This window comes from Myxine glutinosa, chromosome 2, assembly GCF_964187855.1.
Source record: "Myxine glutinosa chromosome 2, kmMyxGlut1.1, whole genome shotgun sequence".
NCBI classification, from domain to species: Eukaryota; Metazoa; Chordata; class Myxini; order Myxiniformes; family Myxinidae; genus Myxine; species Myxine glutinosa.
In genome coordinates, this window is record NC_136262.1 from 149,961,663 (window position 1) to 149,977,175 (window position 15,513).

Consider the following 15,513-nt stretch of genomic DNA (forward strand, 5'->3'; position numbering starts at 1 on the left):
GATGTCCGTCGTATATTCGGACACGGCCGAGAGGTGACGCTGCTGCCGGGCCGACCATGGCTCGGCGACCTTGCCCATCGCGAAGACCAGTGGCTTGTGGTCGACGAAGGCCGTGAACGCACGACCCTCGAGCAGATGGTGGAAGTGCCTGACCCCCAGGTGAAGCCCGAGCAACTCGCGGTCGAAGGTACTATAACGGCGTTCGGGCAGGCGAAGCTGCCGGCTGAAGAACGCCAGCGGTTGCCAGGTACCACGCACCCATTGCTCGTGCACCGCGCCCACCGAGTAGCCTGAGGCGTCGGTGGTGAGGGCGATCGGTGCATCGGGCGCCGGGTGCGCGAGCATGGTGGCGTTAGCCAAGGCGAGCTTCGCGCCCGCGAACGCCACGTCCATCTGCTCGGTCCAGGTAACGTCACCTTTGCCCGGCTTCCCTCGGAGGGCCTCGTGCAAGGGGCGCAGGAGCTGAGCGATGCGGGGCAGGAACTTATGGTAAAAGTTTACCATGCCCAGGATCTCCTGGAGCCCCTTGATCGTGCGGGGGCGCGGAAACCCCTTCACCGCCTCCACCTTGGCCGGTAGGGGGACGGCCCCGTGCCTGGTGACGCGGTGCCCCAAAAAGTCGATGTCGGCGACGTCGAACCGGCACTTGGCGGGGTTCACGATGAGGCCATGCTGGCCCAGGCGTTCGAAAAGCGTGCGGAGATGGTGAAGGTGCTCTTCGCGGGACGCACTGGCGACGAGGATGTCGTCCAGGTAGACGTACAGAAAATCCAAGTCGCGCAAGATGCTGTCCATTAGTTGCTGGAACGCCTGAGCCGCATTCTTCAAACCGAAGGGCATCCGAAGAAATTCGAAAAGTCCGAATGGCATGATGACCGCCGTCTTCGGGATGTCCTCCGGCCTGACGGGGACCTGATGGTAGCCGCGTAAGAGGTCCACCTTTGAAAAGAAGGACATGCCCGCCAACCGGGCGGAGAAGTCCTGAATGTGGGGGACGGGGTAGCGGTCGGGGGTGGTGACGTTGTTGAGACGCCGGTAGTCCCCACACGGTCGCCATCCCCCGTCGGGCTTTGGCACGATGTGGAGCGGCGACGCCGAAGCACTCTCGGAGCACCGCACGATGCCGAGCCGCTCCAGCGTAGCGAACTCCGCTTTAGCTACTGCGAGTTTCGTCGGCTCGAGGCGGCGTGCCCGGGCGTAGACCGGTGGCCCGGCGGTGGGATGTGGTGTTCCACCCCGTGCTTGACGGCCCCCGCCGAGAAGGTGGGCCGCGTGAGGGCCGGGAAGCCGGCGAGGAGGCGGGTGAATTCGTCCGCTGCCGGAAGCGTACAGATCAACCTGGCCGGAACCGAACCGCTCAGCAAGCCGCTCGATGAGCCTCTCCGGGAGCTGCTCAACGAGGCGGGCAGCGCGCAAGCGAGCGAGCTGAACGTCTCGGCCTGGACAAGCCTTCTGTGCTTTACGTCCACCAACAGGCCATTGGCACAGAGGAAGTCCGCGCCAAGCAGTGCCATAGGCACGTCGACAGTGACGAACGACCACCGGAAAACCTGCCCTCCGAACCGCAGAGAAAGGCAGCGTTTTCTGTATGTGCGAATGGACGTACCGTTGGCAGCAAGCAGCGCGGGGCCCCGGCCCATGGTCTGCTTGTCGGACGTACCAGCGGGAATGACACTCACCTGCGCTCCCGTGTCGCACAGGTAACGGTGCCCGGATAAGGTGTCCGTGATGAACAGTAGGCTGTTTGAACGGCCGGCGCTCAATGCCACTACCGAGGGCCGGCCCGGGCATTTCCCGACCTGCCGAATGGGCACGGCGGGCGACATTGCCGAGCCTCGTGGCCGAACTGGGCATGGAAAAAACACCAGGTTGGCGGCAGAGGCCGCGGTTTTCTCCGCGGCGGCGGTGGTGGGCGGGGCGTGGCGGCGGCCGCGAGGTGTGCATCAGCATCAGCCACGAGGTCTGCATCAGCCTCGGGATGCGCGACGGCCGCGCCAAAACTCGCCTGCGTGTCCAAAGCCGCGAAGAACTTGTCGGCCTCGGCAGCGAGAGCTCGGGGTTCCGGCGTCGCAGAACCGGCCAACGCGAGGCGTACTCGTGCCGGCAGCTGGCGTCGAAATAACGCCCGGAATAGAGCATTCGGGGTTTCGTCGCCCATCAGCGACAGCATATGGTCCATGCAGACTGACGGTCGCGTGTCACCGAACTCGGGGAGGTCCAGGAGGCGGTCGGCCCGTGCCACCACCGTGAGGCCGAACGTGGCGAGGAGGAGACGCTTGATCGCCTCGTACCTGCCGTCGGCCGGTGGGTTCCTCAGGACCGACACGACTCGGGCGGCCGTGCCGGGCCCGAGGGAGGCGACCACGTGGCAGTACATGGTCTCGTCCACCGTGATGCCTCGAAGTCGGAACTGGGCTTCTGCCTGCAGGAACCAAACTTCAGCTTGAGCCTCCCAGAACTCGGGGAGTTTGATTGTGACCGCGTTGGTTGCCATTGCTGTGGCGGGTTCGGGTGGTCAGCAACGGCTGACCAGAACGTCGGAGGGTCACCAATGAAGCGCGGTGCTACGCGCGCTACTTGTTAGCAAGGAGGAAGCGGACAACGCGGTTAGTTGAAAGAGTCTTTATTACAAGAGCTCCACTGTAGCACTCGAGCGCTCCGGGCTGCGCGCCCGGTGTATATCCCGAGGCCACGCCTACCCCTCGGGCGTGGCCGCCGCCCACTTGGTGCGCGGAATGATGCCATCACGCCAGTGAGCTTTCGTGTCCGCCACACGAAATGGAACTGAATGGAACTAAATCAAACTTGGCACAAGTATGTATAATGATGTAACGATAACTTGATTACATTATAGGGTCAACAGGTCAAAGGTCAGAGGTCCCGTTAGGTAAAAATTATATTACTGTGCTAACTTCTGAACCAGTGATGGGATTTTGACCAAGCTTGGTATAAGTATATATTATGATGAAAAGATGAACTGTTTAGATTTTGGCATCAAAGGTCAAAGGTCAGAGGTCATATCGGGTAGAAATATGATACTTGAGACCATATGAAAGAGATTTAAATCAAACTTGGTACAAGTGGTACAATGATGCAATGATGCGGGTGGAGGCATATCGGTCGACGTCGCAACGTAGAAGATTTCCATTCTAGTTTAAGTTTGATTTGAAAAGATCATGATATAAGCTCAGGTTGCATCAAAATGTGAAAACTTTGGACGATGTGAATACCTTTGCAGGCCATTGTAATTGGCCCAGTTTCTGCTAAAAAGTATCATGATGCAAACACCTAACTCATAGTATTTTGCTGTCTCCTTTAGATGAAATGGAACAAAACTTGCAAGAAGTCTATTTTACAGAAAGCAGTAAGTTTTAATCACTTAATTTACTGTTACTGTAAAAAACAGTTATACATCAATCCTGCTTTTGTTTGTGTTTCATTAATTATATAACTAGGTGTGTTTACTCATCACTTCGCTGATGGGCTTAATCAAATGATAGCATGTTGTGCTTCACATACATATTGCATGTCTATCTATGAGTCCCAATGAGGATGCAAAATGGACTGAAACATGTGCAAAATTGATTTTTTGTAACGTGTAGTTGTTGTTGCTGCTCTCATGGTGGCTGTGATTGTTGTTACCTACGCCACTGAAGGTGGACGGAGGTTATGTTTTCACTCCTGTCTGTTTGTTTGTCTGTGAACCGGATATCTCAAAACGTTGTGGACGGATTCGGACGAAGCCAGCCGCCATCTGGGGATCCTCCGTCGTAAAATTCCTTCATTGGCACACCTGAACTCCTCTCCACCTCCAATGCCTTAATGTGTAGCTTTATGGAGTGCTGCTCTTCCCTCTGGCCTGAGAAATTCGATGAAATGTTTGCTTTGATTATTTGTCATTGTGATTGCATGACTCTGTTCGGATTAATATTTACCAGAAATGCACATTTCATACACCAATGAACAGGCAATTTAACTCAAATGAAAATAAGTAAATAATAATCATAAAATAATTAATTTCTTAATCAATTGGCCATTTCATCATCTAATCAATTGATTGACTAATCAAATCAAAAATACCCTTTACAGCCAAATCACTTGGTCACTGTCATGTCCAAATATTAGCTCCCTATCTCAAAAGATGGTTGAGATATTGCCCAGATAAGAAAGAAAATAAATAAGTGATTAATGATGAAAGTAAATAAATAATAAACGTAAAATAATTAAATTATTAATCAATTGGCTACTATAATACCTAAACCACCACCGTTTCATCCTAATCTGTAACTTTAAAAAATGAATTCACGAAGCCATGAATCGAATAATTAAATAAATAATCAATAAATCAAAAATACCATTTACAGCCAAATCACTTGGTCACTGTCATATCCAAATATCAGCTTCCTATCTCAAAATGTGCCTGAGATATTGCCCAGATGAGAAAGAAAAGAAATAAATGATTAATAATGAAAATAAATAAATAATAATCATTAAAAAATGAAATAATTAATCAATTGGCTAATAGAATACATAAACCACCACCATTTCATCCGAATCTGTAACTTAAAAAAAATTGTAATTGTCATTAATCGAGTAATTAAATAATTGATCAATAAATCAAAAATATCCTTTACAGCCAAATCACTTGGTCATTGGCATGTCCAAATATCAGCTTCATAATTCAAAAGGTGCCTGAGATAATGGCCAGAAGAGAAAAGAAATATATAAGTACTTAATTAATCGATAATAATTAAATAACTCATCAATAAATTGATTAATCAAAAAACAAAAAATTGCTTAAAAAAAAAAAGTACTTACTCACTATTGTGCCCAAATTTCAGCTTCCTAGCTCAAATTATGGCTGAGATATCGCCCGGACAAACAAACAAACAAACAAACAAGAAAACAAACATACAACCGGAGTGAAAACTGAGTACTCCCTTTCAGCGTGCGTCATTGTCAAGCCCCTTGCGGTGCCTGGCAATGACGTTATGCAGTGCCTGGAGATGGCATAGGAAAGGAGCAGTGCACAACAAACAAATAAGAAAACAAGAAAACAAACAACCTGAGTGAAAACTGAGTACTCCCTTTCAGCGTGGGTCATTGCCGAGCCCCCTTCGATGCCCGGCAATGATGTTATGCAGCGCCTCGAGATGGCATATGAAAGGATCGGTGTTCAACAAACAACCATAGTGAAAACTGAGTACTTCCTTTCAGCGCATGTCATTGCAGGGCCCCCTTTGGTGCCCGGCAATGACGTCATGCAGTGCAGTGCCTGGAGATGGCATATGAAAGGAGCGGTGCGTAATGGGATGTTATTTATTTATTTGGCATGGGGGCGGTGTACTTTGAATGTATCTGTACTTGTTATTATTTGTTTTACCAATTGTAACAATAACATATTATGTTTGAAGATGTTTTAAATAATCACGTGTCTCTGGATTGTTTAAAATAACTTTTGGGTTATTGATTCAGATTTTTCTTTTCAAATCAACAATTTTCCTTTTTACACGTTTGTCTAACTCCTCCAACCCTGGAGCCATTTGTGTGTTTGGTACTTTGTTTTTCAATTTGTTCTCTCATCCATCCTATCATTGTAAGTCCCGTTGCTTTATTCCAGTTAATCCTTTAATTTTCTCTATAATTTGGTCCTTTTGTAAGTAATGCACGTAATTTTTTTGTCATTCACTAATCTAAGATCACCTGTGATAATGTGTTTATGATATGGATCTTTAAATATGGAATGTTCACAATTACTATTTAACCATTCCTCTCCATCTATAGATTGCACAGTATCCTTTAGTTGAAGATTTTCTCCCGAATTGCATTTCCCAAAGTGTACACAACTCTTGGTCGCTCTCTCTGTTTTATTGTTTCTGGAAGTTTACTCCACACTTTCTTCTGTTGTAGTATTTTCTCTATATTGATCATTTCTACACCTTTGTTAACAAACATAATTTTGATGATGTCATTGTCTTTTCTATAATTAAATGATTTAGGTTTCTCTTTGTACATTATATCGTCAATCATGCCCAGAATTGCTTCCATGTGTTGGATTGGGAGTTCCTTTTTTTCATCCTCTTCCATTAATCTGTTAACGATTCACCAAACTTCTTTCAGTTGTTGTTTTTTCAAAGTATCGATCTTCATTTTACTGCTGTTAGGTAATCTACATACATTTGATTTGTTAAGATCTAACACACACACACACTCAGGATAGCTGAGCCAGGAACTCCGAGGGGTAGGAAGCTTGTGCTGTGAAGCTAGGCTTGAGTTTGCGGCATAGCAGAGGCACAATGCGTGGCTGAATGGAGAGTCTCTTGAGATCACTCGGTTGAGCAGCTGAGAACTTGAAGTCCAATGGAGCGAGCTCTGCGCCCCACTGGCAGTTCGAACATGAAGCATGGGCCAGTCAGACCGCATCACATTTTGCATCAGACCAAAAGCACAGTTGTTGGGCCAGTTGCTTAGCCCTTGAGCAAGAGTTCTACACTTTAATTATGTCTCCATTTGTTTCTCCCCTGTGCTGCCCATCTCTGTCTGAGTGAGTGGATTTGTCCCAATCATTGGGGCTCACGTACTTGGCATGGTTTTCTCCAAATAAATAAACATGATGGAAACACTTAACCACATAAGCGGTTTGCTGTCTCCTTCAGATGAAATGCAAGAAACTTTGAATGAGGAAGTCTCTTTCGCAGAAAGCAGTAAGTTTTAAACATTTAATTAAATATTCCTACTTTATTAACATGAATACAGTATTTTTAACCTGCTTGTTTTTGTGCTTAGTTTAATGGAGATTACTATTGGGTTCCTTTGAATCAAGGATGTGTTCAGACTACATGATAAACTTTAACGTTAAACTTGTGCTTAACATCTCCCAGCTCTTATATCGGCCAAGCCTGTCCAGGTCGAAGATGCAGATTGTAGACTCGTCACAAATCCCACATTAAATTGTTAGGTTATTTTATTCTTCCATTCCGGGCTTTCTTCCTTCCGGTTACATCAATTCCAGTAAACTAAATGCTGTGGTAATGTCCATATAGTACACAGCATCCCTCCTTTGTTTCTGTAGTAGGTAGTAACACTAGGCCTGCCTCCCATTGATTCACTGACGGAGTTTAATCAAAAGACAGCCTGTTGTACTTCACACACATACAGTCACGTGAAAAAGTAAGTACACCCCATGTAGTTTTGACTTTTTCAACATATTTCAACATACAGCTATTTGATCTTCATTTCAACAATATTGATAGATAAAGCTGATATAATAAAACAAATATCATGAAACATTTACATTTTGTAGTCCATTGTATAATTTAAATAAACATAAATGCAAATTCCGCATGTGGAAAAAGTAAGTAACGCCTTGGCTCCAATAGGTGGTATTGCCCCCTTTGGCAGAAACAACCTCAAGTAGGCGTTTCTTATAACTGTCTACCAGTCTCTGACATCAACTGGGAGAAATATTTGCCCACTCCTCCATGCAGAATTCTTTCAGCTGTGCGATGTTTGAGGGGTTTCTTGCATGCACAGCTCGTTTCAAATCCCCACACAACGTCTTGATGGGATTTAGATCCGGGCTTTGACTTGGCCATTCCAGAACACTCCATTTCTTTCTTTTCAGCCATTCCTTGGTGGATTTACTGGTATTTTTAGGGTCATTGTCATGTTGCAAGGTCCACCTTCGGTTGAGCTTCAACACTCCGACAGATGGCCTCACATTATCCTCCAGCACCCTCTGGTACAATGAAGAATTCATAGTGGATGCTATGATTGTGAGCTGCCCAGGCCCTGATGCAGCAAAGCTGCCCCAAACCATAATATTTCCACCACCATGCTTTACAGTTGGTATCAGGTTCTTGTGGTCAAATGCTGTCTTTGGTTTTTGCCAAACATGTCTTCTGGTGCTGTGGTCAAATAGCTCTACCTTTGACTCATCTGTCCAGAGCACATTGTTCCAGAAGTGCTGGTCTTTGCCTAGGTGTTCATTGGCAAACTTTAGTCTTGCCCTGATGTTCTTTCTGGACAGCAAAGGTTTCCTCCTGGCACACCTCCCAAATTTGTGCAGCCTCTTTCTAATGGTAGACTCATGCACTTTGACATCAAGAGTGGCAAGAGCTACCTGTAGGTCCCGTGATGACATTCTGGGGTTCTTAGAGACTTCTTTCAGCATGTTGCGGTCTGCTCTCGGGCTGAACTTGTTGGGGCGGCCTGGCCTGAACAAGTTGGCAGTTGTTTGGAATCTTCTCCACTTGCAGATGATCTTCCAGACAGTCGAATGATTGATTTCAAATTGTTTGGAGATCTTTTTAAATCCCTTCCCAGACTCGTAGGCATCTATAACCTTCTTTATGAAGGCCTCAGCGAGCTCTTTTGATCTAGGCATGGTGATGCCGCACACTTCAACAACAAAGAGCAAACCAAACTAAATGTCTGATGTTTAAATAAGACAGGTTCCTCCAAGATCCTCTCCAATGATGTTCTAATCATTTGCAAATGAGCTGGTGCACCTGATTCTAATTTTAGGTATTTGAAGTAGTGATAAACGTAGGGGTGTACTTACATTTTCCACATGCGAAATTTGCATTCATGTTTATTTAAATTATACAATGGACTACAAAATGTAAATGTTTCATGATATTTGTTATATTATATCAGCTTTATCTATCAATATTGTTGAAATGAAGATCAAATAGCTGTATGTTGAAATATGTTGAAAAAGTCAAAACTTTACATGGGGTGTACTTACATTTTCACGTGACTGTATTGCATGTCTATCTGTGAGTGTCAATGATGATGTAAAATTCAGTGAAACCCGTGAAAAAAGATCTTTTTTAACACATAGATTTGGTTATGTGCCCCTCTCACATCCCAAAGGATTCCTGCTGGCATAGAATAATAATTGTTAACCTTTGAACTGCTAGCTTAAAGCTTGAGGTCCTGCTTCTTCTTCCTCAATCCTATAAACATGGGCTTTTAAAACGGGCATCGTTATGTTTAAATGGACAAAAACATTTGTTCCAAGTAAATCTATTATTACTTTTCGATCATATATACACACACAAGTAAATCGATTATATGTACACACACAAGTAAATCGATTATATATATACACACACACACACACACACACACATATATATATATATATATATATATATATATATATATATATATATATATATATATACATACACATACACATACATACAGACTTGGCATTTAATATGGAATTTTTTTTTTTCTTGACGGGTTTACTTTCTGAACTCAGTATATCAATCTGGTGAGTTTCTTTTACCCTTCGGTGATGTCTTTATTGAAAGAACCATGTCACTGATTGTCTTTCGCAGCAAGAAGTCAATAACAGGATTATATCACAGGTGGCGTGACAAAATGTAAGGACAGGTACATTTGACGATTGGCTTCACAATCGGGTATATAAGGGTTGTTGCGTTCTGTATTAGTGGAAAACAACTGCTGCACGTCTACAAAAGTTATTGCCGCTTCCTCTGGAGACGGTCCGTCAACTTGACAATGCTGTTTGTCATGGAGTAGTGGCTTTACGAAATTCTGGCATGAAACAGCGTGCTATTGCTCGGCAGTATGGCATCACTCAAGGTCAGGTGTCAAAGATCCTGAAACGAAATGCTCAGAGTCGTGTCCCTACTCCAATACCGAGGCCAGGACGTCCACGCAGAACCACAAGGAGAGATGATCGCCAGCTGCACCGGTTAGTCTGCAATGGCCGTACCAAGTCAGCTAATCAGCGTAGGGCTGAGTGGCAGCAACTGACAAATGTGCCTGTATCCAGAAGGCTAGTCAACCAACGACTGGTTCAAGCAGGCTCTCGTGCCAGGCGTTCCCTGAGAAAGTCACGCCTGACCAGACAACACAGCCAGCGCCGATTGCAGTGTGCCAGAGAGCACCGTCAATGGCACCCAGGACACTGGAATCACGTGACCTTCAGTGACGAGTCTAGATTTCTGGTCTATCGTCAAGATGGCCGCGTCCGAGTGCACAGACAAGTGCATGAAGCCCACAACGAAGATTTATAGTGCCAAGAGACCAAGCTGGAAGTGGTGGGGTGACCGTTTGGGCTGCTTTTCATGCAGGGGGCAAAACTGACCTGGTTGTTCTGAATGGAAACCTGAACCAGTTCAAGTACAGGGTCATTCTGGAAGAAACATTGCTTCCATTTGCTCGTGCAGCCTTTCGAGGAAACTTTGTCTTCCAAGATGACAATGCACGGCCTCATCATGCTCGCATGATCCAACACTTTCTTGCTGACCGTGGTGTAGAGCATATGGAGTGGCCTGCCATGTCCCCGGATATGAATCCGACAGAGAACTTGTGGGCAGAATTAACGCGTCAAATCGACAACTTGGACCAGCAGCCTACCTCTGCGTGTGAATTGCAGCAGGCTATTGTCACTGCATGGCAGGCGATTCCTGTCCAAACCTTGGCAAATCCCGTGAACATCATGCCTCGACGTGTACGTGCTCTCCTGAATGCTCGTGGGGGTTACACGAAGTACTGAACTGTAATTTTAATGTCCGTAATCCCAGTCATAATTTAGCTTTTGTTTTTGTTGAATTTTTTTTTGGCTAATGTGCAAAATAAAGAGATACTTCTGGAAAACGTACAGAAGTTTAACACAGTAATGTCCGTGAATTGAGTTCGATATCAGTTTACATCACTTTCAAGGATCAATTTATTTGCTTCGAAATGTCAAATGTGGTTTTTGTTTCTTTTAAAGGTCACATTAACAAAATCTAGATTAATTTCAACATAATTCCAATGAACTTTTGGTTCTAAGTCATCTTGAAAAGTAAGTTCACCCCCACAAAAAAAAAATTCCATATTAAATGCCAAGTCTGTATGTATATATGTACATATATATATATGTACATATATATATATATATATATATATATATATATATATATATATATATATATATATATATATATATATATATATATATATATATACATACATATATTGTTGCGGATCTCAACGCCGGCCTTTTACCCTTCCCATGGGGGTATTAGTCCCCTTGGCTTTGACTAGCCGACGGGACCCGGGACCTATGACGTCCTTCCCGGACAGCGCGAAATAGGGTTTTAGGACTAAGAATTCGTTATTACCTAATTACTCGCGCTGCCCAGAAACGAGGAAATAAGCCCCGCCCGAATCACGGGTGTTGGTGGATATGCCGAGCGGTAGCGAACCCGTGACCCGAGCCGTTAGCAATGACTAGACCCCGATCCAAGCGGTTCTTATTCGTGCCACCCTTACCCAATGATGGAAATCACAAAAGCAGTCGAATTCAGAAGAGAAGGAGTAACAAGATTTATTTACACGATGTACAATGATCAGCAGAAGAAGACACAGTGCAGCCTTAATCACAGTCTTAACTTATTCCCTGGACAAACGCGCCCGTTCACACTCAGGCACACTCACACGGGGTTTGCAGACGAACAGGTCAGCACATCCAGGAATGGCGTCCGGGCAGCTCTCCCTCCGGTCCCCAGCTCGCACCACGAAGGAGATGAATCGTAGACGGCAGGAGCTCTCTGCGTGTCGTTGGCGTGCATGGGATAATTACGGGGTGAATGGTAGGGCTGGGCTCTGGCGGTTACACTGGCGGCTGCGGCCACATACGTAATAGGCGAATAGGCCCTAACAATGCGCTTTTCAATTCCTTCAAGTCCTCCGACAAATCCTCTCAATACTGTCGTGTGCACGCCAGTCCTCCGAGTCCTCTTGATACCAGTGCTTGGCTTCAGTCCTCTCCAGTCCTCTGGATAGGAGTGCTCCGAGTCCTCGTAAGTGCTCCAATCAAGTCCTCTTGTACAACGAAGTTCTCTTGGTCAGTCCTTCAAGTCCTCTCTCATAACTCCGAAATGCGAACTCATGAGCGCCTCTCCCTTCTCATAACTCCACTCCACGACTCGAGCGCCTGCCTCTCCCTTCTCAGAACTGAGGTGGGGGGCCTCACGCAAAGGGTTTTATTGCCACGCCCTTGGAACCCTCTGGAACTCACCAGACGTTCTTCACCACGCCCTATCACGCCATACCCTTCGAGCCCTGGTTGGCTGGTGGCCCTTACCATCATCGCCTCTGACGTGCTCCTCGACTCCGCCCCTCCTCGACCCCCGCACTCCTCCCTCTTCTTAGGCCTACCTCGTGTTACTGGGCTAGTTCGAGCGAACAAAGGGCAGCGAATGCTGCTGGCAGCCAAAGCGTAACAAATTGTGGGTAGCCAAAGCGTAACAAACTTGAGGGATGCCAAATGGGGCGAGGGATCGATTATGCCCATGATGGAATTGGGGGGTGGCGCAAAATGAAAGGACCTAAGCTCATTTCTTCACACAACACAGATATTACTAGGGAAGTGGCCTACTCTTACACATACTATGACATAACTAATACTCTAAGTGGGCCTACTTGTTGCTTGTGGACTAACTATGGGGGGCAAACCTTTAACCTTTAATGATGTCATATATACAAATCTCAAAACCGTATCAATATATATATATATATACAGTAATACCCTGGTTAGCGCTACCCCCTTTAACGCTGTTTTGTTATAACGCTCTTGCAAATTGAAATTAAATTTTTACAAGAAATTGAAAAAACTAGAACAATGCGACTGTGTCACCAATATGCCTCCACATAGTCCCACAACGGGTAGATGCCATCACTCTGCATATGTATGGGTCGGGGATCACGTTTGTGAAGTTTCGTGTTCATCGGATAAGGTTCGTTTTTCTATCCAAGATGGCTGCCAAACCACGTGACCTATGGCATCATCATTTTCAAACTATATGCAACAGTGCTGTTAGATGATATTTGTAAAATTTCGCATTGATAGGGTGAGCGGTTTCAGAGATACAATTATTTAATATTTTCCCTCAATCTAATATGGCTGCCAAACCATGTGACCTGTGATGTCATAAATTTAATATTTCAATACAAATGGGTCATAGATCATGTGCATGCCATTTCAGATTTTTAGGATAAGGAATTCGATTAAAACATTTTTGGCTAGTACACCACTTCACCTATGATGTCATCATTATCATGCTTTTGTTCCCCATTGGGAGTACTTGACAATGTGCCAGGTTTCAAATTTTTCCATTCAGCGGTTTCCGAGAAATAATTTTTTAATTATTTGTTTTTAATCCAAGATGGCTGCCATACCACATGACCTATGACATCAAAATTACCATAAAAAACATTCTGCATAGGTGTCACTCCTACCCTGAAAGTTTTGTCTCAATCGGACATATGGTTGCTGAGAAAAACGAGGTTTAGCCCGTACGGACGGATAACCCGAAAACGGCGACTTTGTCAGCGGAGGCATAAAAATGACAAAGGTCCTTAAAGCTACTCAAATCCACGAGTCCAAACGCAATCACAACTTGAGCACTCACAACTTCCTGAGAGTGTCCATTACTGTTTACATTCATTTAGCCAATCAGAGCGCTTCACACATACGCGCTCAATCAGAGCGCTTCACACATACGTGCTCACAGCCAATCGAGGCTCTCCTCTCAGACTAGTCTCAGCCCACTCTCAGTTCAAACTCTGCCTCAATCACGTTTGCATACATTCTTGTTGTCTCGCAAATTTTTTCTATTGTTTTTCACCCATTATGTCTGTAAAATGGTGTTGGTGTTGGCTGTTGGCAACACCACCTGGTGTTGGCTTAGCGGCTAGGGTGCCAGCTTAGGATCCTAGGATCCTGGGTTCGAATCCCGGTCGATCGCTGAATTAACGCCAGGGGGGTTGACTCAGCCTGTCATCCTTCCGAGGTCGGCTAATTGAGTACCAGTTCACTGGTAATTCCCTGTTTGTCGTAAAAGGCGACAAACAGGGTTGGCGGCAGGAAGGGCATCCGGCCGTAAAACATTGCTTCAAAAAGGGGACCAACAAAAACAACAACAACCATGGTGCCCGAAAAAGGCCAACCCCCGCTTTGCGGGGAAAATGGCCTCTAAAGGTGTTTTTTTTCTTCTTTTTTTTCTTTTATGTCTGTAAAATGGCCTGCAACTTCAACGAGGAAAAGCATTTCCTTGGATGTAAAACTGCAAGTGTTGAGGTGGTTGGAAGCTGGTGTCAGGTGAATGTGGGTGCTTCTTTGAAATTGGCTACGTCCACCATCAGAACAATTATGAAAAATGCAAGACAAACAAACACTTATGCAAAGACGACCTCAAAGTTGTGAGCAATGAAGGTGACTCGTTCAAGGAGCCATTTGCTTGAGAAAATGGAAACTAGGCTTTGTATGTGGGTGGATGATCAAACACAATGGAACGTGCCCTTAAACCAACTGATAATAATGGAAAAGGCAAGGAGCATATTCAGACACCTTCAAGAAGAAGATGTGTCAGACACATTCACAGCCAGAGGTTGGTTTAATAGATTCAAATGGCGCACCAACTTTCATAGCATATGTATCTCTAGTGAAGCGGCTAGTGCAGACACAGAGGCAGCCCAGGAATTTCCCGCAACTCTGAAAGCCATCATCGAGAGTGACAATTACCCTCCCAAGTGTTACGTGCTCCTTCCCAAACCCTGGTCACGGTGTACCTCCGAGCCTCCGAGCCCCGCTTTTTCCGTCGGTCGGGAGGTGTCACCATGTAATCTGTTTCATTAACCCTCCTTTCGATTGCATAGGGACCGAAATATCTAGCCTGTAGTGGCTGACCTGGAACAGGAAGCAACACTAACACTCGGTCCTCAGGACTGAAATTTCTTATCTGAGATTTCTTGTCATGTCTCACTTTCATTTTCCCCTGTGTCACTTTCAAGTTTCTTCTCACAACTTCCCAAGCCTTTGCCAATCTGTGCCTAACCGTTGACACATACTCTACCACTGTTGACTGTGACTCCTCCTGTAGCCACTGTTCTTTCACCAATTTCAATGGTCCTCGAACTGCATGTCCAAACACAAGTTCAAAAGGACTGAATCCCAATGACTCCTGAACAGATTCCCTCATAGCAAACAACAATAAGGGTATTCCTTCATCCCAATCCTTGTCACATTCAAAACAATACGTTCTGATCATATTCTTCAATGTCTGGTGAAACCTTTCCAAGGCCCCTTGGCTCTTGGGATGGTAAGTACTTGATCTTACTTGCTCCACTCCCAACAGGTGTACCACTTGCTGAAAAAGTGTTGACATGAAATTGGAACCCTGATCAGACTGGATGACCTTAGGTAGGCCAACCAAAGTGAAAAATTTAATCAAGGCCTTCGCAATAACTGCCGCAGTAATTTTTCTAAGAGGCACTGCCTCTGGGAACCTTATGGAAGCGCACATGATGGTCAGCAAATACTGATGTCCAGCCTTAGTTTTAGGTAAAGGGCCTACACAGTCAATAATGACACGGCTGAATGGCTCTTCAAAAGCTGGAATTGGTTTTAAAGGTGCGGATGAGACTTTCTGATTAGGTTTTCCCACCAGCTGGCAAGAATGGCAAGATTTACAGAACTCCGCCACA

At 45.5% G+C, this 15,513-nt stretch overlaps 1 protein-coding gene across 7 annotated transcripts in view; it reads left to right on the forward strand.

Moving 5' to 3' along the window:
- The window catches only part of CLN3 (CLN3 lysosomal/endosomal transmembrane protein, battenin), a 122,066-nt gene that overhangs the window by 17,112 nt on the left and 89,441 nt on the right, over positions 1-15,513 (forward strand). For all 7 annotated transcript variants that reach the window (XM_068100397.2, XM_078771795.1, XM_068100399.2 and 4 more), the window contains 2 exons: positions 3,320-3,364; positions 6,657-6,704. In XM_068100397.2, coding sequence (XP_067956498.2) covers positions 3,320-3,364; positions 6,657-6,704 — 93 coding nt within the window. The remainder of the gene's footprint in view (positions 1-3,319; positions 3,365-6,656; positions 6,705-15,513) is intronic.